Here is a 23,652-nt window from a genome sequence, read left to right as displayed (position 1 = left end):
GAACAAAACCTCCTGTGTTCCTTGTTATAATTTTGAGTTTAAGACCCCAAGGCTGAGCACTGTCTGTCATGATATTGCCTGCTCCTGAGTATCTAATTAAACCATCTGCACATCTAATATATTTGAATTAACCATGTGAATCAGATGTTGCTAAACTCACTGAACATTAGCTCACCAGTGAATTACTCTTAATCCGATACAGTACTGAAATAATAGATTTGTATGCATGTTAATAGAATTATTGTTAACATATGTCTTACTAGTATTTGTATAGGTGCCAAAATAACCCGACTTTCTAACCTTCTTTAGAGGAACCACTTCTCTGTTTTATCCTAGGTGTTTAAATCTGCAAACACAAATCTGTGCAAGGAAAATTATGTGACAGGTTTTTTTAAAGCACATAAATAAAGTACTTCATAATTTTGAGCAACACCAGCAGGCCAACCACCTTTTCATTAGTGGATTACAGGATTACAGTGCAATGTGACATACCAAAATTCACACAGTTTTGATTTTACCCTAATCTAGCATTTCTTATGATGCAAATGTAAACAGAGACGCGCCCTACTAATATTACAATATAGATTACTTAGCACTGGGGATACTACTGATGCTACCAGCCCTTTCAAAATATTGTATTAGTAAGGATAGATGAAACTGCCAGGTAAATTTTCTTCTAGATTTGATTTTTCAAACTCTTAAGAAGTTTATGTCAAGAAATCTGTCAATTTTGATAGATTTTAAAAAAGAATTCTTTCTTCTGATCAGTAAATGCCTCTATTGGCATAAGTATTTCTATCCGTCTGCCATATAACAGTTATAGATAAGGAACTTGACAGGAACATGGTCAAACACACAGGGAAATCAAATCCAGAGTTTTAAGAGCTACACATTCAGCTCTGCTTCTTTCTGTGCTCTTTTCATCATACCTAAAATTTAATTTTTATATAGAAAATATCTTTCAAACAAAATTCTCATGGATCCTTATTACTGAGTAGTGCTGAAATTCTACAATTTGGTCAAGCAGTACTGATACACAAATTTATACAAACTTTAATTTTTAATCAGGCAAGTTAAAGAAGCACTTGAATTAAAATGGGTTTATCAGAGACCTCATACTGTAACACAGACATGTCAAACTCGTGACATCACGTGACGTGCGCAACGTATCGGGACAGTTTTGCCATTGCCAGCAATGGGGTGGGCGCGGCTTCCGGAGGATATTAAGTTGAATATTAATATTAAGTTGAATTTTGGGAGCATATATAGCATACAAAATATGCATTGTATTTCTGCACAATAACTGTTCTTGTTCTTTCCACTTGCCTTTTTTGTACAGCATACTTGGTGCTCCTCTTTGCCACCTCCAGAAATCATTCTTTGGAGAATAAAAGCAAGACTGATTTAACGTCTATTGGCCTCTAATTCAACCCTTACAAAAATATAGCAAAATTGCATCCACAGTAAATATGCATCTCAGACTAGAACTTAAACAATGAGTAAATTATAAAAATTATGACTAGGTAGCAACCCAGGTATTCACATTCAGAAACGGGCATGGTCCTGGTTGCCACAACACACACAACTGATGAACCAAGAAACCATTTGAATGGAGAATTCAGACGGGGTTGAACTTCATCTTGTTGCTCACCAAAATAGAGATTTTCAAACATTTGGTAAGAAATAGTTAATGGCTGATGAATTAAGATTAATGGCTCACAGGTCATGAAGCCTTGATATAGCTTCATGGATAGAAAGCAATCATTTTAGTGATTTTCTTCCAAAATATATAAATGGCTTTCTGCAATGTATGATTAAAAAGTAGTCAGATGGCATACATGACACACAAAAAATAGTTGTGCCAACTTGACTTTTTTACTATGCTCAGAAGACATCCCTGGTATGAGGTCATTTTAAAAATTGCAATGACCAAATACCATGGCACCACTTGTGTATATCCAGCCATAAAATTATCTTTATTATAAACATTTTTCATAGATTTTATATCTGATAAATCGAAACTGACAGATTAAAAATCTATCAATTTGTAATCTATTTTTATTACTATACCTAAGAAAGTATTTAATTTAGTGGGCTTTTGTTTGGTAGGCTATGGAATTAGCCTAGTTACTGTACCCGGGGAGTGTTTGAGCCTGTAAATTCTGAAGAATGGATAGCGTACTGCAGCTCTATATTTTAGCTCCATATCTCTTCTGGTTAGTTAAGGCCTTCTACGAGATTACATGGAGTTGGGTATAAGCAATACTGTAGTGAATACTTCCTTTAGGCAATGTTGTTGAGAAGGTGGTAGATTTGGAGGAAATGGATTATCTAGACCAGACAAGTCAAACTCGTGACGTCATGTGACATTGCGTGACATATCGAAGCTTTTTCTCTACTGTATTGCCAGCAATGGAGTGGGCACGGTTTCCTGATGATGCGTCCGGCCCGCGGGATGGCAGTTTGACACCCCTGATTTAGACCCTCAGACTTCAGGCTGGCTTGTAATACTGAGATTGCACTGAGGTGACCTCTAATTGGATCAGGATGAGGGAGATCTATCTGTCCACACCTTTATAGATCTTTTGGTGACCTTCAATATTTTTGATCAAGATATACTTTTGGATCAGCTTAGAGAATTGGGAGTGGGGGCAGGATGTTGTAGAGGTTCTCCTCCTTCCACTGAGGCTGCTTCCAGTTTGAGAAGTCAAGACCTAGGCCTCAGTTTTGCCTCAGGGCTCAACTCTCATCCCATTCTTATTTGACATATGTCAGCATGAGATATGAGATACACCTTTGCCCTGTACTATTCAAATGATGTCATTAGGTTTTATTTCCCCCACTGCTGGGAGGCTGTGAGTGTCTGAAAGGAGAAGAACAGGTTGTTACACAACTCTAGGAAAACTCAGTGGACCCCTGGACATAAGGATCTTCCATCTTTTACCTCTGGCTGGTATAGGACTCCTTCCAGACACAGCTGATGAGCAAATTATGGGTCCTCATGGATTCCTAGGTCCTACTGGTCATCTAGTGGTACCCAAGAGGCCTTCATTCTGGTGTGATATACACACAGGTTTGAACTTAATCCAAAGACATTTTTTCCCAGGATCATAATGCAAGGCATTCATTCCTTAAAGAATAAAATTTTCTAAATCCTTTGAAAAGCCCATTGTATGTTAAACATTGCTAGGTCCTTATACATCAAGGGTATCAAACTCGCAACGTCACATGATGTGTCACGACGTATCACGACCTTTTTTTCCATTGCCAGCAATGGGGTGGGTGCGGTTTCACTATGATGCATCTGGCCTGCGGGCTGGCAGTTTGACACCCCTGTTATATATCATAACTGTGTGGACAACTGCCAATATAATAGCCATCATTCACTCTATTACACTGCTATGTAAAGCAGTTTTTTTAAAAAAAAATTCCATTTATATCCCGCCCTTCTCCGAAGACTCAGGGCGGCTTACAAGCTTAGCAGTTGATGGCATATCCTTACATCTCAAAGCATTAAAGATATCCTGCCTTCAAATTTTTCCCAATTCTATCCTGTAAATTACGTTGGGATGAGGAAGAAGATCTGGCCCAAAAGCACCTGATGAACTTCCTGGGATGAGGGCGAACTACTACCTGGAAATCTGGGAAGTCCAGCACTACACCATATTGGCTTTCAGCTCTTTCCAATATAAAGGAAGTTTGTCAAAATGGGGGGGAGGGTCGAAAAATTGTGTTGAGAAGCCCTGCACGGGGGAGAGAAAGGTGCCACAATTTGGCCTGATGACTTTCAGTTTCTGTTAAAGCAAATCTTATTCTATAGATAGGCAACAACCCAGGACATTTTACTGACAGTATGTGGAGGGTTCCCTTATAATAAAACTCTTTCTCTTTTGATTCTGAATATTTTTATCTTGATTCTCAAGGTCTGATCTTCAGAATATGAGGATGCATTTGGCAAATTGTACCTTTTTTATAAGTAATCCAAGAAGCTTATTTGATTATTCTGAATTTAGTGCTAGTTGAAGAATAACAGTATGCTATTTTATAAACCCAACTATTGTATAGGAAATCCCACTGAGTTATAGAACAGCTTAGGTGTTATTTCAGGTTTAAGTCATTCCATAATCTTGGCTGCCAAAAGTAATTAGTCATGTATATATTTTCTAAGAAGAAAATATTCCTACTTGTCTACTGGGAAAACAGGACAGTTTTCTTAATCACAAGCATAAAACTTAAAACAGGATTTAGAGGTCAGCAAAGAGTTCCAGCATAGATACGGACATTGTTCTGGCGTGTTAACTCTGTCAATATAGTTTTATTTTTCTTTTCTTTTTTTGGCCAATGGACGATAAGAAGAAACATCCTTGAGGAAATACACCCAGTTACACTTTTTCTTCTCTTTCCTCTTATTCGTGTGAATTGGGTTTATTGTTTCTTTAGCTTCCACTCCGTAATGGCAGAGGCCCATGGTATTTTCATACAATCCTGATTTCAGAAAACTGTATGTTAGTCAACCACAGATACACTATTAAGTAAAATGATTGTACGCTGCAGAAGCTGGGGAACAAGGCATGAAGATGATGAACTGGAGTTTTTAACTATGCTTAACTGAATAGTAGAATCTACTGTTCTAATATTGCTGGCACTGAAGTAATATTCAGTGATCAGTTGCCTTATAAACAGGGAGCAGGATGCGCCCAAAACGTCCCCTTTAGTCTTCATTTCAAACAGCAAAAAATCTTGGGCCAATCCTACATTTCAAGATAACACAAGGCTATATAGTTAGCATTAAAAAAAACTACAAAGACCACCAATCCAGACTATATTTATGGCAGAGGAGAAGGAAGAAGGGAAGGGTATAACCCCTTTCCTTAATCTTTTATTATTATTATTATTATTTATGAAAACCATCCCTAAAAGTGGCTATGACTAGGGAAGTGAAAAGGCTAGGAGGCCATATATCACTCTGCCTCCTGTCTAATAGTAGATTTAGAAAATATATTTTTGAAAGGGAAAACAATCTGTGTGGCAAAGGTCTAAATCCATTTCATTCTTCCTCAGTCTGGATTCAGAGCTGTCCTCCTACCAGCATTTTTTAAAAATGAAAATATGGAAATAGAGTAATATTTCTTAGTGCTGTATGTACTTCAAATCCTATGTCTTGAAAAGTATTTAAGTCTTATCCCTGTTTTATTTTAGAAAAGTTTATCTTTCCAAGGAATCTCTCAGTTCAGAAACAAATGTTTAAATCTAGACAAAAAGACCTATTAGCTTCTAAATGTCTGCAACTTGGCACAGGCAGAGATTATCAGTCTGCCTTCGAGTTCCTTGTTCCTCCATCTTCCATTCTTTTAAGAAAACACCACTTGAATGAAAATGGCCCACTTTAAATTATCCACTGAGATACAATTTAGGGATGTGAAAGTCCACAGGGAAAAAACCAAATAGATAAGTTTGGGGGTGGGGGAAGAATCCCTTACACATTTCTGTTCTCCTCTCCCAGGCCCCACATTCAAAGTGCAGAAGAATTCTATTCTACCCACTTAGAAAACTAATTTTTCCCCCCTGCATAATCAGGCAGATCTAATTTACAAATAAGGTAGTACCATCTTGCCATATTGTAGTAGGAAAAGGAGAACGTGAGCCTGGATCTTGGTCTCACTATGAATAGTATTCAAAGCATTCAAAGTCAAGCTGCTATGTACCTAGTTAAAGTTACAAATGGTAAAAATCTAATTTGGAGATTAATTCTACCTCTATCAACGCTTATTTCACTTTTTGTACCAGAAATTAAAGTCTACTGATCTATGCTATCTTTCTCTCCCTTGATGCATTAACTGCACACTGGTTAGTTTACAGTTTAGTTAATTTAATTTAATACTATTTACAAAAAAAAACTATCTGAATGCTATATTATGTATAACTAGAACAAGCAGAATATGGTCATCTCTTCACTTCAGATCCATATTTAATATTAATACACACACATATACACAGTCGCATGACATACATACATACACACAAGGTCATTGCTCAAAAGATTAACTAGGGAAAACTGAATGCATGGAAGCAGTTTGAAGGAATTATTGCTTTATTTTAAATTCCCCTTCAGTTAAATTGGAATTAGAAAGATATACTGTACTTATAAAGAGTTTTTGTTGTTGATAGCATTATAGGCAATTACGGACAAACCGATCCACACATACTGGGTTATCTGCCATCCTTCAAGAATGCAGAACGTGGAATATTATATATTATATATATATGAAAATTATATTATATTATTTCATATTATATATGAAAATATATGAAAATCTATGTATAGGCAAAAACATTGTCAATGGCAGGCTGCTACATATTTATTAGGAATGTAAACAACTGTTGCAAGTAAATGGATAACCACTCCATATTTTCTAGTATTTTGCAAAGTATGTGTAAAAAAAGACTACGGTATAATGATTGACTATTGGTAATAAAAGCCTCATTGCATCGGAGAAAGTAAGCCTGTAGTTTGATGTCAGTGATTGGAATCCATGCATAATTCCAAGTGATGCAATGGATAACTTGCTAGATTCTGCCTTATAAAACAGTTTTTGTTACATCAGTTAAAGACAAGGATTTAAATGATTTATATAAATATGCATATGATTTCTTTTTCTCGCATTAGATTGTTTTAAATTTGAAGACAGTCCATTAAATGTGAAAGTTGACTTAAAAAAAAGCTTTATGTTTTCTTGATATTTTTCTACCATACATCAGCAAATGAACACCTGAAACTGTAATCCAGTGGCAGACATGGTTATGTAAAGTTATCCTGACACATTAGTTGCCCCTGAAATATTAGCTTGTGTGGGAATCTAGTCAGTTATATTTATGACGGTTGCCTATGGCATTTATGGAAATTAATTATCAGGGAAAGTCCTCAATTTCATTGGGGCGGAATCCTCCAGGCATATTAGCTTGAAACATGTAGGCAGACTCTCCTACAAACAAAAGAACTAAAAGCATGATTCATTTTATTGTCAGCAACTATGTACAACCGAGTCTTCTGGCTCAACTCAACTTTTTGAGCTGTTCTAAAATACTCTAATGCTGATTTTCAGGCAAATGGAATTGTAGATGAGCAATGTTCTTGCAGCCTGCTAGTTTCATTTATCAGATTTGCAGCTATTTTCTTATGCAGACGTAATTCCACTGAACACAGCAATGAAGATAATAGCTTATTAAAATTAATGAGCTACTCTCCAAACACTTCGGCTACTACAGTTCAACTGTTCAGAGTGGCACTGTCTTTGGAATACAGAACACCCATTACAAGGTAATTCTGCTGTTCAGGACTTGCATCTCACCAAAGAATTAGAACATAGATTTTAATGACAATGAAACACACAGCTTTTCAAAGTTGTCACTGAAGTCATATACATATACATTAAGAATACAACAAAGCTGTAATATACTCTTCACTAATGAAAGAGAAGGAAAATAAATACAAATGGGCACATAATCAAATAAACCCTTGGATCTTTCCTTAAGTATGATGCTTGGTGAATATATGCCACATTCATAGCTCAGATACATTTATTAAATCAGTACAATGAATGGATGAGATTGTAAATGAACATTAAAAACTCCAGTTAACTTGTTCCAATTTACAATTTAGAATACTTTCAGGAGTATTGACAGCTTATGGTTAAAAAAGAGTTAAGATGAGATCACCCCCAGATGTGGTGTGATCAAAGCTCTGTGATGAACTTTCAATTTTTAAAAAAATATAAATAATGCTGCACTTCAATGGTTAGGTGGCCTAGACATTGGTATTTAAACATAAATCTTTTTAACATTTATATTTTATTATGTTTACTAATCTAGGTAAAATGTTAATATTTATTGCTAATCCATGTATCATATGCTACATGTTAAATCATTGTACTGATTTAATAAATGCATCTGAGCTATGAATGTGGCATATATTCACCAAGCATCATACTTAAGGAAAGATCCAAGGGTTTATTTGATTATGTGCCCATTTGTATTTATTTTCCTTCTCTTTCATTAGTGAAGAGTATATTACAGCTTTGTTGTATTCTAAATGTATATGTATATGACTTCAGTGACAACTTTGAACAGCTGTGTGTTTCATTGTCATTAAAATCTATAAAAATAAATAAATAATATGCAGCACACACACACACACACATACACACAGAGAGAGAGAGGGGGGGGCAGAACAGATCGTGCTGATGTTGGCTGCCATCTTCACTCTTTTAGCCACATCCCCTAAATACTCCTTATCCTCATGCATTATCCAGTTTTCATCTTTTTTATATAGATGCTACTTCTTAAAAATATCACCATCAATAAAATCAAAAAGATACTGATGCTAGAGCTTAATTCCAGTGTAGCCATTATTTTCCAGTTAAAGACTGTTGTTTTAAAGTCCCTTCCTGTAATTTTTTTAAAACCATCTACATCCCTCATATCAAAATACATTTAGAAAGTACAAAATACGTTAATATATTATAGCACTTTAAAACTATCCACCACTGCAACTGATAAATGTTAATTTAGTATAATAAATTTATTGTATTAGTTTTATCAGATGATACCAATTTATCAATTGGGTAAAAGACCAAGTTACAAGAACTCAGTTAGGAACCATAATAGATTTTGTTTGTGTGATATCCACACAGACCTACAAACTTCTCTGTGTAACATTTCCTTAAAAAGTTTCTTAATGTGGAATGTTACAACTATACTCAACAGATTCCCACAAACACAAAGGCTTGAATTTGATCAATGTTTGCCTCGATTACTGTGCCAAATCAGGTTTTTAAAACTCTAGCATATTTTGTAGATTTATTTATTCATCCAATATTGTGCATTGATTTTTTTTGCCTAAGTCTCCATTTGAAACAATCCGAGCTTCCCCCAAAAGATTCCAATATCCTGTATAGGGCACCTCTTTCCTTATAAATTAGAATAGTGAAATTAACAAGTACACTTTTACCAATTGTTCACAGCTTCTTTTATAAAGAGTTTAAACACAGTCAACCATTTTTTCAACAAAAAGAATATGGAAACGATTAATTAAAAACAATAGGTGGCATCTCCTGTAGTCTTACAGAAATAGTGCGTCTCTTGTAAGATGTAAGCGATTCAGAAATATTCAGCATCTTACACACCCAACAAGTAGCTGTTCAGTAGAATGCCAAATCCGACATTCCACAGACTGGAACACAGCATTTCTTTATGCAGCACTCTTGAAATAATTATGTAACCATAACTTGCATTATATAGAACATATGGAAACAAATTACGTTTTGCAGTATTTCTGCATTCAAACAACCAGAGGTAATCTACTAAGGTGATGATCATTAATTCTCTTTACTTATCACTCCTTTGCCTAATATCCTTGGATTAATACAATTATTTTCGGGCAAGATAAATCAGCATTAGTATTTCTCACCCTGGGAGATAGGAAAGAATGACTGATATGACAGATGACCACCTGCCTTGTGAAGTCATATCTAAATTGAATCATAGCTAAAGCAACTTTAGGATATCAACTTAATCCTCACTGAGGGTAATAAATGCAGTTGCTCTCCTAGCAACTTTTAGGCCTGTTTTTGGCCCTTAAAGTAAGGAGTAAACCTATATCAACAGACAGGGTTTGTTTTAAGATATTTACTGGAGAGACTTTAAAGAAACAGAAGGCTTGTATTAATTATTGAGGATTTCCCCAGTGATCCTAAGCAGTAACAATTAGTCCAAAGTATACAGCTTAGAAAAATGATGAGCTAGCACTCTGTTTCTTCGTCTAAAGGATAGATATCTCTACAAAATCCAAAAGCAGTTTATATTTTCTAAGATAATAACTCAGTATTTTCCACTTAAGTATAATTTACATTTCCAAAATCAGTAACTATGTAAAAACTGCTCAGCTTTCCTTCCATTTAGAAACATCTATTTTTCCCCCCAAACCTATAGTAGCTTTGATTGAAAAGTGTCACCATTTTAAAAAAAAGTCAGGGCCGAATTTCATGTTGTGTAAAATGCTAGTTTCTAGTATTGTTGGTCTAAAGAGCCTCTTTAGGTCAGAGTATCTTTCTGGCTAATGTTATCAAGATCTGGAACTAATAAAAAAGGCAACAGGTCAGCTCTAGAAACTTTCTCAGAACCAGCTACTCAGGTTTCAGAGGCCGCTTCCTCTCAGAGTAAAACTATCGTGTTTCCCCAAAAATAAGACCCAACCAGAAAATAAGATCTACCATGATTTTTCAGGACACTTGTAATATAAGTTCCACCCCCAAAATAAGCCCCAGTTAAGATAGTCAGCCAGACGGACGCATTTAGTACTGCATTTCCCCGAAAATAAGACCTAACTGGAAAATAAGCCCTAATGTGTCTTTTAGAGCAAAAAATAATATAAGACCCAGTGTTATTTTTCAGGGAAGTACAGTATCAGCAGAATCACTGTCACTCACGGGTGGATATAGGTAGCAGAGATTAAAATCTGGATTTGGTGAAATGACTGACCATCTAAGAAACATGAGTCTTTAATCTTCAAATCAAAAGTACAGAATGTGTATATCTTCAAACAAAACTAAAAACCAAGTTCCATTTTTCCCCCCAATTAAAGTAACACTTGCTCAGTTTCATTTTGCAAAATTCAAGTAATCAAGTGCACTCCACGGACTCTGTGTCTTGCATTCCATGTTCCTTGTTAACACAATAAATACATTCCTAAAGCTAAATTAAATGCACATGTGGGCACAGGAAGTCAGAATTTATATCTAAATAAATATATTTGATGGAATGATCTAAAAAAGCATAGAACACTGTGAAATGAAACCCATCCTTTGTATGACAAATCAGAGCTTTGTATCCAGTTCATGATTTTAACATAGCTACTTCACATTTTCAATACTTATAAATATTTCTTTTCATATCTCCTTAACTTTTCACATTATACAAGCCTCAGTCCATTCAGTTTGTTCATTTAGAAAGAAATCTTTCTCTTGGGCTTTTTTTTTTCTAAATCAGCATCTTGTTAGACAGACACTCCAGAAACTTTGAGCTGTGTACTATATAGCACCATGTAGCAATGGAATAATTATAGTTTTGTTTATTCACTGCTTTTATTCCTAATAAAGTGGACTGGAAAAAGAAAGGGGTGATGTAAAAGTTTGTGTAGGTAATCAAAATATTAAAAATGATACATTTCCAATAGATAGTAAGTTTCATTTTAAAGAGTGGCTAGTATAAGTTGACCTGGGGGGGGGGGGAAACAACAACTAAGAGTTGGGGAGTTTCCAATTCGGGATCAATCATTTTGTAGAGGATGAGGATGAAAATATTGCATTCCATCCAGACTGGAATGTAATGGAAGCAGATTAAATCAAGAGTTTTCAACTTCTGTGACCAGTGACCACTTAAAATGAATTTGTACAACTTCCAACCTATGAATAAAACTAATGATTTGAATGTGGCTAGGATTGGACAAAAATAATTCCACTTCTTGCTTTTAATATATATTTCTGCGTTAAATAAATTAATGATAAAAATGTGCAACTTTATAAAATAAATCTGTTCCACTGGAAGTAAGACAAAAACACAACAAACTAGTAACCTTTAAAACATTTTTTTTAATGGGGAGGGTTACTTTTGCATAATTCCTGACATCTGCTTTTGCTTTTGAATAGAGTCAGAAATAAAAATTAGCTTCTCTTAAACTGTTGCAACTTGCAAAACACGGGGAAAGTCTGCTTTCAGAATTCTCTTTCCCTGCACAGCCTCAGTGAGACAGAAACCACAGCCCATTTTTTAATTTCCCATCCAGTCTTTCCCCTCTCCAGCAGCCTTTTCAGCTCTGTTTTCCATTGCAATTCCCTCTGCATAGGGAGCATCAAATCACATGGAAAAATAGCTTTGCTGTCAAGCTTAATTTATCAGAGGCAGATTGTCAAATCCAGGACTGTCACTTTTAACTCCCAAACAAACAGCTTAAGAACAAGAAGTGAAACAAATTACTAAAGTTGATGGGGAAAGTCAATAGACTTAATTTTTCAATAATATTTAGTGGCAATTCAAAACCACAATAACAGAAACTCGGCAGGTAAAGCAAGATCAAATTATGTCCATCGCTGTTCAGCATGGCTAAAAATGGCATCAAGAAAGCTGTTAGAACAAAAAAGAAATTTCCCAGCTAAACAAGGGATGTAAACTTGTTCAAAATAAAGATAGCACGGTTACTGGTGGGACAATATTGGAAGAAGGATAGTTTGCCCACTATAGAAGAATGGGTGTTTAAAGTTTCGAATCTTGCAGAAATGTCTAAGATTTCTGCTTATTTGAAAGATCATTCACAGGAAAGATATATTTCAGTTTGGAGGAGATGGATAAATTATATTCAGAACAAATATGGGACTAAAAAGTTCCATTTAGCTTATGAGTAGATTTTAGAGGGATATTGTTATTGGTACTTCGTATGTAGTTATGTTAAAGGGGAGTTAAAGCACATTATGAATTTGGTTAATTGTATATTATGCATAATTTTTATTTAGAATATGATTATTGTAACTATAATCCTGTATTTAGCTCTGGGAAGTGGGGGGGGGGAAGTGGGCGGGTTTGGGGTGGGAGGGATTTGCGGATATATTGTAAAATTTTGTTTTTGTAAAACTCTTTAATTAAAAAAAAACAAAAAACAAAATAAAGACAGAAAGGCAGAAGGAAAACAGAAAGAGAAACATGTCCTATGTTTGTGCTTCCCATAGGCATCTGGTTGTTACTGTGAGACTAACAGACTCTTGCAATTGTCTGATCTAGGAGGATTCTTCTCTTCTTTTGACAGCGAAGGGCAGAAGCTGATCTGGGCTAAATTCAGTCTGTAGCACTATTATTGTCAACAGACTGAGATTTTTCTCACAGCCAATATATGCTGCCCTATACTGATGACAACACAGCCTTAACTGGAATACCTTTAGTCATTTCCTGCTTTAAAGTTACTTATCAGCTTGTGTAATCAAAACAAGACAACTGTAATTGAGATAATGTATCAGCACCCTTGGTGAAACTGACGCAGGATGGCACTAGGGACACCAAGGTGAAACCAGACAGTACTTGGTTTGATTTTCGTATTTTTCCTCACTATTTCCAGGAACATCTCTTTAATACTATCATTACACTCCCAAGCACTTAGACAGAATGTAACATAGACATGGGTGACAGAGTTGAAAGTCTGACTGTGAGTCACCTAATAGACATGATGATATAGTGAGTTCCATATAAGGTTCAGCCAGCTACACCCTACCTAACCGCCGCATTAGAACTGGTAGCAATGTACGGCCAACCAGAATCTCCTAGAGTGGCTGGCTCTAATAAATGCAATGACATAAATTTATTTATTTTATTTTATTTTTATTATTTAAATTTATATACCGCCCTATTCCCGTAGGACTCAGGGCGGTTTACAGGGAAAATTAAAATACATAGTATACAAAATTAAACTCAATTAAAACTATAAATAAATACATGGGGAAAAGACACTCAGCAAATTGCTATTATATTTTGAGTAGGATGGGAGGAATCCCCTTTTCCAAAGCTATGTATTTAGGCTTCTACCCAGCTAAGATTACTTATGTTTAAGATTTAGTACCTAGAGAGTGTAAATGAGATGGCAACCTATGCCTGTCGGGAACCACTTTGGACTGTAGGTTGAGTATTCAGTTAAAAACAAAGGAAAAACAATGTTGTTACTGCTCTTGTTGTTTTCCAAAAGACCCCTCTGAATTGTATTATGAGGATCTGCAGAGGCAGGATGTAATGAGAGATTAAAGAGGACACAATTGTATCAGGATCTTTAAAGTAGCTTTCAGATATTATAGAAGATGCTGTCCAATTGCTGGCTTCTGTACATGGAACTGGGAAGGAAATGTGTTCAGAAAATCTTGTGTTTCTTAAGAAAGCAAGTTCTTCCTGAATCAAAAGAATGAATTAGCCCTGACAAGCTTAAGCCCCACTATTTGTTCAACAGGACTTTCCCATGAGTAACCTAGACTGAAGCAAAGCCTTTGGCATGCCGGTGAAAAATGTGTGCCCATCCTGGCTTAAAAAAAAGAGCGATTAATATGAAGTGTGAAGAGCACCCAAAAAATCACTTTGCAACTTGCTTTTAGTCTAATGAAGAGACGAACGAGGAGTGACATGATAGCAGTGTTCCAATATCTCAGGGGCTGCCACAAAGAAGAGGGAGTCAAGCTATTCTCCAAAGCGCCCGAAGGCAGGACAAGAAGGAACTGATGGAAACTAGTCAAGGAAAGAAGCAACCTAGAACTAAGGAGAAACTTCCTGACAGAACAATTAATCAGTGGAACAACCTGCCTCCAGAAGCAGTGAATGCTCCAACACTGGAAGTTTTTAAGAAGAGACTGGATAGCCATTTGTCAGGGGGTTGGACTAGATGACCTCCAAGGTACCTTCCAACTTTATTATTATTATTGATCATCGCACAGTCAGCCAGATGTTCAGACTGAATTTGGCATTTTTGTCTACCTATCGTGTCCTTACCAAGGACCTGGGATAGGCAGATGTGGGTGTTTGATGGTATTATAGATATCGTTGCAGGATGGAAGCAGTTCCTAGTAAGGCCACCTTTTGCAATTGACTAATGGCAAATTTATTATTATTATTGTTATTGTTATTATTGAAGTCAGCCTTTGTTTCTGTAATATCATTCTTATTATATCAGTTATATCCTATGATGTACTAGTTGGCCTCCATTTACAGCCATTCATTTAGTGACAGTTCAAAGTTACAACAGCATTGAAAAAAATTGGTCCTTGCACCTAGGATTATCACAGCATCCCCATAGTCGTGTGATCAAAATTCAGGTGCTTTGCAACTGGCATGTATTCACCAGGACTGCAGCATTCTGTGGTCATGAGATTGGCATTTGAGACCTTCCCAGCTGACTTCCAACAAGCAACCGCAATGAGGGAAGTTGGATTCGCTTAATGACCATGTAACTCGCTTAACAACTGCAGTGGTTCATTTAACAACCTTGGCAAGAAAAGTCATAAAATTGGGCAACTCACTTAACAACTGCCTCCCTTAGCAACAGAAATTCTGGTCTCAATTGTGGTATCAAGTCAAGGACTGCCTATATAATTAACAACATTAATTAATTGCATGCACTGTTTCAACTGACTGATTCCACATAGCATTTGCTTTCTTTAGTTGGTTCACAGACTGACTTGATCTTATTTTATTTTCACTCTCCCTTAATTAATACAACTCATTCCATTTTGGGGATTCTGGCCAGCAAATGCCAAGCACACACTAACTTAAATATTCTGTATAGTATAGTTTGGATGTTCCCATAGTATGAATGGCTTAACAGATTCCAGTTCTGTCTAAATCCATTGGAAATACTTCCCAAACTTCTAAAAAAAAGTGCAACTAAATATTTAAGTGCATGTGTGTAGAATATTGCAATATTGCAAAGTACTGGTAGTACTTTTAGAACTACTAGAACTAGATCATTATCTGTGGGGTCATTGACACTTTCTGGACTTGGTTGTCTTCTCGCCAGACACTTCCATTACCCAACTAGCAAACATCATCACCAGTGCTGGACCTCACAGTCCAACCCTGAGCTACAAATATTCTCTTCTGTTGGTAGTTCGTCATTTTTAATCTCTGCCTTTCCAGAACACAAAGCAGATCGCTTTTAGAGAAATATTATTTTGCTTTCCCGGCGGGCCACACCCCCCCCCGCCCCCGTAGTTACCACTTGCTGCTTTTGCACACCTAGGCTATTTTAGCATCCACACCAAGAAGTGCAGCTCCTCTGAAACAAATGCCCCCAAGAAAACTTCCCGAGCGGCGTGCGCAAATCTGCGTCAAACTCCCATCCCGATTCTCAAGAATAGCTTAGAGCAGGGGTCTTCAAACTTGGCCCTTTTATGACTTGTGGACTTCAACTCCCAGAATTCCTCAGCCAGCAAAGCTGGCTGAGGAATTCTGGGAGTTGAAGTCCACAAGTCATAAAAGGGCCAAGTTTGAAGACCCCTGGCTTAGAGAGTCAGGTGTTAAACCCGAAAAACCGAGAACATCCGAGTCTTCGGAGCGCAAAGAAAACCAATTTCGCACATCGCAGGGGTCAAGGCACCCTCGGGAGAAGGGCGGCATACAAATTTAATAAATACAAATACTTGCGTGCCATCCCCCCCCCCGCCCGCGCTCCTTACCGTTGGCGTTCTTCCCGCAGATGAGATGCTCGTAGGGCTGGAGGACCCCCCAAAGCTCCGCGTCGTTGTTGATCACCGCCTCGAGAAGTTCGGAGGAGACCTCGCTTGCCGCCGCCCCGTCTCCTCCGTCCGGGTTTCGGCTGGCCAGGACTCGGCCCTTGATCTCCTCCACCAGGTTCTCCATGCAAGAGGCTAGCGCGATGGCCGCGTACTCGTGGATCCGCACCGAGATGCGGGTGTCTCCCATCCACCTGAAAAAGCGGCCAACGGAGAAGGTGAGGCCACAGCGGGCCGACTTGCCTTTCCTGAGGCCGTCTCCGGCGCTCATGCTGTAGAGCGAGAGAGCTTTGACGGTGGCCAGGACGCAACTCTCCGACAAGGACCAACTCTGGATCAGCTTGATGGCGCTCTGGATCTCGAAGCGCGTGCACTTGGCGTGCAGGACGCTCAGGCGCTGCGCTTCCCGAGAGATCCGGATCAGCGGCCTCCGGAGGAGCATCGAGAGCCTCCCGGCGGCTTCTGGGCTGAAGGCTCTCTCGGTCCCTTCCTTCCCCTTCCGCAGGATCTTCTCCACGTCTTCCTCGCTCCAAGGGAATTCCTCGAGTTCGGGCAGTTTGGCGCATTTGGCGAAGATGTCGGCAACTTCGGGCTCCTCCGGCAGGACGGTGTTGACGGTATCCCAGCTGTCGTTCCGGCTGTTCATGGAGCCCGAGTAGTACCACCAATTGCCCCGGGGCTGAGACGAGGCGAAGGCTTGGCTGTTGGACTTGCAGGACGAGAGGCTGAGGGACCTGCAGGAGTCCCCTGCCCCATACCCGGAGTCCAAGGTTAGGTCTTCCAGGGTCTTCAAAGGCGAGCTATATATCCCGGCCATAGGAAAGCACGGCGGTCTCCTCCACCACCTCCTCCTCCTCCTCCGAGGCGCCACCGCCGAGTCCCGCGCGGTTGGCAAAAGCCACCGAGGAGGGTGGCGAGCTTAGGCGTCGGGATGCGAGTCCGGTTGGGGTTGGAGCTCCCGCGGTGGTGCCTTCGGCTTTTCACGCCTGCCAGCTCTCGCCATTCCACGGGCCGACTGAGATCATGTCTTTTCCCGTCTCGGAGACGGGATGGATGGAAAACCTTGGGCCAGCAAGCAGAAGATGCGGAGGATCCGGAGAGGGCTCTGGAGGAGGCAATGCCTACCCGCCTAATGGGAGGAGGGAGGGGGAAGGAATCCTCGCGCGCGGCTGAAGGCGAACCAGCCTTTCCCCGGCAACGATCAGGAACGACGGGGAGGGAGGAGAGGGAGAGAAGAAACCCAAAGCAGCCCAGAGCGGAGTCGGCATCGGCGGCTGCGGCTGCTGCTGCCTGCCGGTGTTTTCCCCCTCCGCGCCCCCGAGAGACCCTTGCAGAAGCTTTGCGCGAACTTCTCTCTCTTCGCTGCTCTCTTCGGCTCGCCGAGCGGAGGCGACATGCAAATGACCCGACGGGATGCCAACCAATCAGGAACTCTGGGAGAGCCGGGGGTGGGGCTCGTAAGGCGAGCCGGGCAACCCTTCTGTACGTAGCCTTCAGGCGGGCTTGGATGGGCGGAACCAAGGAAGGCGGGCGGGCGGGGGGCGGGATGGAAACCATGTCAGAAGTCGCGAGAGGGCGGGGCAAATTGGGCGAGCGGAGGTGACAGGAAGAAAGGAGCCATTGCGAGGGATTTGCGGGGAAAGGAGCCGCGCGTGCACCATGAGTCGACCCAGCAAAGAAAAGGTAACCGTGCCAAGGGCGGGCTGAGATTTGCTAGGTCCGGATCTCTCTGGCCTTTTGCAGATGCACGTCTAACCTTCCCCGCGCTTGTCTAAACGTGGTTGACAAGACTTGCTTCCCAGGAAGGAGGAGGCTGCAGATGGCAACTGCTAGCTTGTGCAAATCTTCAGTGGAGATTTGAGAAGCAGCAAGCCCACCGAAGGGCTGTCTCTCTGTGTGTTTTATAAGGCTCCAGCAAATTTTATATCATGTTTTCGGAATAGCTTGCATTGTAAAATCCGTACTGCTTAAAGTGCACATTTCGAATGGTAATTATTAATGCATTTCTCAAAACGATTGCAAAACACGTTTAGGTCTGCCTTTCCTGAGAACATTCTCACGTAATCAAAGGGAACACGCTTGAGAGCTTTGCTCTTTATTTAAGAAAATAAAACAAAATTAAATGTGCATGTCGATATAGATTTTATAATTGCATTACAGAAGATCTTACAAATGTTTGATCCTTCAACAATCTTGTAATACCTCATAGTTTGGAAAAGCTACATTTTAAAGCCCTAATTTGGAGGCAAAGAAGAGAAAGGCTGGTTTTTACAAATGTTATATCTTAAGTTACTGGCCCGTAAAATAAGGTATGGGAACCTATGGCCCTCCAGACATTGTCAAACTATTGTTCCCAGAAGCTTGGACATGGTATTCTTGTAATTTTGTTCCAATATGATACCAGGATAAGTACTTTCAATTAAGTTTTTTCTTGTGAAATCAGCATTTTCTGTGCACATATTTTATGGAAGGGCATATAGATTTATTTATTTTTTAAATTTATTTGCCACTCATCTCATTTCAAAAGGACTCTGATGATGTGATAAATAGGAAAACATGATTATTGTTTCCCGAACAACAAAGATCTGGTAGTGGGAGAGAGAGAACAGAACAATAATGCAGTTTTCCAGATATAGATGGGAAAATGTTGCATTGAATCAGTTACCCCAGTCTGTGTTAAGCATACTCCATCCTGTTTTCTATTGTGTGCTGGTTGTACATTTTTTTTGTCTTCCAAGACTTCTCTGGGCGTAGAAAGACCCCAAAAAACATAGCAATGGCTCTGTAGACTCCTCTGCAGTCTTCTTACAGGCTTGACTTTTAATTTTGAAAAAAAGAATTAATTACAGTGTAATAGGAATACTTTGACATTGTGCCAATTTAAATTAAGGCAGATAATTTATAGCTTGTCCCCTTCCCCTTTTGAAAAAACAACATTGAGAAGAAATGAATAAAATAATCTTATGTAGGATTTCAGCAGGCTTAGCAAATTCAACAAAATTCTGCAAGCTTTCTTGTCTGGTTGTGAAACTGTAAAAATAAGGAGGTAGGCTAGAAATTATGTTTCATAAAGTTACGTTCGTGGGAAAGTTTTGTAGTCTTTTGGGAAACTGGCCAGCAGAAACCAAGATTTCCAGTTCTAGCAAAAAAAGTTGCAGTTGGTTTGACTTGTTTAAATAAGCATGTGTATTCCTAGACACGCCTACTTAATGATTTAACCAAAAAAGGGGGGGAATTAACTACTGTTTGTGTTCACACATGCTAAACCATGGTTTATTTTTAAACAAAATTCAATATGTTCCAATGGCTATGTTTGGCTATGGCTATGGAGGAGTTTGATTCTGTGACTCTGGAGGAAGTGGACAGGATTATGGGGCGGCTGAGCTCCACCACGTTTATTGGACCCGTGCCCTTCCTGGCTGGTTTATGCGGCCCGGGAGGAGACACGAGGCTGGTTCCAGGCGGTTATATCTGCTTCTTTGAGTGAGGGTAGTTTTCCCGCCGTCTTGAAAGAGGCGGTGGTGAGACCTCTCCTCAAGAAGCCTGCCTTGGACCCAGCTGTGTTAAATAACTTTCGTCCGGTCTCCAACCTTCGCTTTCTTGCGAAGGTTGTTGAGAGTGTGGTGGCGCATCAGCTCCCTCTGGTCCTGGATGAAGCGGATTATCTAGACCCGTACCAATCGGGTTTCAGGCCCGGGTACAGCACGGAGACAACATTGGTCGCTCTGGTGAATGATCTCTGGAGGGCCCGGGACAGGGGATATTCCTCTGTCCTAGTCCTATTAGACCTCTCAGCGGCATTCGATACCATCGACCATGGTATCTTGCTGCGGCGTCTCAGGGGATTGGGAGGCACGTTTTTGCAGTGGTTCTCCTCCTATCTCCAGGGACGCTCGCAGTCGGTGTTGGCAGGGGGGCAGAGGTCGACCTCGAGGTCTCTCGTTTGTGGAGTTCCTCAGGGGTCGGTCCTCTCGCCTCTCCTGTTCAACATCTACATGAAACCGCAGGGTGAGATCATTCGTGGTTTTGGAGTTGGGTATCATCAGTACGCCGATGATACCCAGCTTTTTATTTCGACCCCAAACCACCCCAGTGATGCCCTCGACGTGATGTCCCATTGCCTGGAGGCGGTTCGGGTCTGGATGGGGAGGAACAGACTTCAACTCAACCCCGACAAGACTGAGTGGCTGTGCATACCGGCATCCCGGGATATTCAGAACATCCCATCTCTTTCCATGGGGGGTGAACTATTACCCCCCGTAGATAGGGCTCGCAACTTGGGAGTCCTTCTAGATTCACGGCTCACTTTGGAAGACCATATAGTAGCTGTGACTAGGGGGGACTTCGCCCAGGTTCGCCTGGTGCACCAGTTGCGGCCCTATCTAGACCGGGATGCTTTATGTACGGATGGTCACGCGCTCGTGACCTCTCGTCTGGACTACTGCAACGCTCTCTACATGGAGCTACCCTTGAGGACCACTCGGAGGCTCCAACTGGTACAGAATGCAGCCGCGAGAGTTGTGTTGGGAGTCTCCCGATACTCCCATGTTACACCTCTGCTCCGTGAGCTGCATTGGTTACCAGTTGTCTTCCGGGTGAGATTCAAGGTACTGGTAATGGTGTTTAAGGCCCTACATGGCATGGGTCCGGAGTACCTTAGGGAGCACCTGCTGCCGGCATCAACGTCCCTCCGCCCTGTGCGCTCCCACAGAGAGGGCCTCCTCAGGGTGCCACCGATCAGAGAATGTCAATTGGTGGCCCCCAGGGGGAGGTCCTTCTCTGTGGGCACCCCGGAGCTATGGAATCGGCTGCCGGTTGAGCTCCGGATGGCGCCCGACCTTCGCTCCTTCTGTCGCGATCTGAAGACACTCTTATTTGAACAAGCCGGCCTGGCCTGATGGGGGATGGGTTGGGTTTTATGGTCATTTTTAATATTTGTATTTACTGTTTTTAGTCGGGCATATGTTTAATTTTCTTTTAACTTTTGTATTTTTGTATTTTTATATATTTGCCCTGTTCACCGCCCTGAGTCCTTCGGGAGAAGGGCGGTATATAAATAAAATTATTATTATTATTATTATTATTATTATTATTATTATTATTATTATTATTATTATTATTATTATTATTATTATTATTATTATTATTATTAGGCAAAACGGCAGGCCAAAAAAGAAACCACCCACAGTGTTTGAATTCAGTCTACACTGAATCCCTTTTAAAGATTATAAAAGCACTTTTCTTTTTAATGTGGACTGGTCATTAAAAATTTCACTTCCCGCTTGTAATAGAATAAGAGTTACCAGTTGAGCCCTACTTAGGAACACTTTCTATTATTTTACAAGGTTTAAATAATTCTTTTGAGGACTTCTCAGGATCGTACTGAATTTACCATCTACAGTGCTTAAAAAGAAACCTCACTTGAAACAATTTTGTCTTGCATTAGGTAGCATAAACTTTTACAAGTGATGGCTTGCAAGTTAAAAATCTTCAAGTGGAAACCATTAAGTAGGTGTGTCTACTCTAGGCGTATGCAGGCTTAGTTAAGTATATCTGCAGCACTAGTCAAATCACCTGCAGGTTTATTTAGTTACTACAGAGGTTTTTCTGTATTTCTTAGCGGTAGTACAGACGAGGTTTACTTTTTCTTTACTTTTCCCCACATACGTTTTTCAATTGCTGCTCTTTCTTTCATTACTGGGACATTTGGTCCTCTTCCAGGTCTTGCTTAACTTCAGAGTTCAGGCCAAGATTGGCTAGGTGCAGCAGGAGATGGTGAGTTCTAATCTCACATTAGGCACAAAACCAGCTGTGGGACCTTGAACCAGTTGCTGAACTAGTCCAGGCGGCTACCAGGAGACAACAATGTCTTGATAGCTACCCCTCCCCTCCCTTTAAGTCTGTTAAAATTGCATGTTGAAATCTGACAGAGGCCTTTTTATGGAAGTATGTATATTTTTGACCTTGAATAGTGAACTAGTTATGAAATAAAAATGCCTGGTTTCTTTGATACTTTCTATATGTAAGCTATTTGAAAAGAAGGCACTGGCCCTCTCTGCAGATACTTTTTATACTTTTTATTGTAACTTGCCGCAATAATTATTTTATGTAACAGTGCCATCTTATGGTAAGACTTGAATCACTGAAGGCTCTGGCCCTCTCTGTAGATACTTTTTATTGTAACTTGCCGCAATAATTATTTTATGTAACAGTGCCATCTTATGGTAAGACTTGAATCATTGAACCATTGGATAGATCTTCAGATCTTGTAAATAAGCCGTACCACTGCTGATAGTGCAACAAACTATCATTTAAAATCTTGGCTTAGCGGGATCTCTGAACTCAACATTGTATTTATGCAGTCGTGTGATTGTGATTTGCAATATTCTCTACCAACAGCCACAAAAAGTTAAAGGGGGGGGGGGAAATGTCAGAGGAAGTTGCAAACAGAGGGGGCAGAGGGTTGGCATCCTGAAGAAATGGATCTCAAATCTGACAAAAATGCTTGTGAATCCGGCAGAACTTTTCAGAATTTTACTAGTGTTTTCCTTCTCACGTGATTTTGAGAAGGAACCTTCCAAATCATTCCAAGAATGGAGTCTGAGTGCAGAATGAAGCAATGGTAAGTGAACCCAGGCATGGCAAAGCAGGGAGGGGGTTTAATGCACCAGTGGACTCAGCTGGCTGATGCCTACCGATCCATGGCAAGTTTCCACCTGCCAGTGGGAGCTGGGCTTCCCAGGACCTCCCACATCCTTTGAGATATACTGCAGTTGTTGTGCAAAGTGGTCACATGGGCACCTTAATAACTACAATGATTTATGACAACGATTCTGGGCTCAATTCTGGTTGTAAATTGAGAACTACCTCTATACACATTTAAATAAGTCTCATGTCTTAATATTTGGTTAAGAAAAGAAAAAAGAAATACAGTAGACAAGAGGAAGTGGCTAGTGTAAGACCCTCTACAGCAGACATGTCAAACTCATGACATCATGTGACGTCGCACAACGTATTGGGACAGTTTTGCCATTGCTGGCAATGGGGTGGGCACACCTTCTGCATGACACATCCGGCCCACGGGCCGGCAGTTTGACAACCCTGCTCTACAGAGTTTAGAAAATTTGACCCAGAGGGATATAATTTGTAGATCAGCTTTTCAGCCACTATTTAGAACTTAATACTGTCTTTAAAAAAAATGAGTCTGGGTTTTGAAAATATTCCTAGAACTCTTATTTATTTACTTTGATGCATGCCGCCTATTCCTGGAGGTCTGCTTGTAATTTCTTAAATTATAATTGGATAGAATTGGTTTATAAATACCTATAGTCCGAGAAGATAAGAG

General features: G+C 39.9%; 2 protein-coding genes across 2 annotated transcripts in view; one reads left to right on the top strand and one right to left on the bottom strand.

Annotated features, from left to right (window-relative positions):
• The window catches only part of ABTB2 (ankyrin repeat and BTB domain containing 2), a 150,306-nt gene extending 132,683 nt beyond the window's left edge, over positions 1-17,623 (bottom strand). The window contains exon 1 of the mRNA XM_083361380.1: positions 16,251-17,623. Within this exon, the coding sequence (XP_083217506.1) occupies positions 16,251-17,124 (874 nt within the window). The 5' untranslated portion in view covers positions 17,125-17,623. The remainder of the gene's footprint in view (positions 1-16,250) is intronic.
• A 269-nt stretch (positions 17,624-17,892) lies between these two features.
• Positions 17,893-23,652, top strand: part of LOC310639618 (catalase-like) — a 46,701-nt gene continuing 40,941 nt past the window's right edge. The window contains exon 1 of the mRNA XM_083361404.1: positions 17,893-17,990. Coding sequence (XP_083217530.1) covers positions 17,967-17,990 — 24 coding nt within the window. The 5' untranslated portion in view covers positions 17,893-17,966. The remainder of the gene's footprint in view (positions 17,991-23,652) is intronic.

Source organism: Vipera ursinii (assembly GCF_947247035.1).
Source record: "Vipera ursinii genome assembly, chromosome: 1".
NCBI lineage: Eukaryota > Metazoa > Chordata > Lepidosauria > Squamata > Viperidae > Vipera > Vipera ursinii.
The sequence above is the reverse complement of the archived record's forward strand: the minus strand, read 5'-3'. Positions and strand labels throughout refer to the sequence as shown.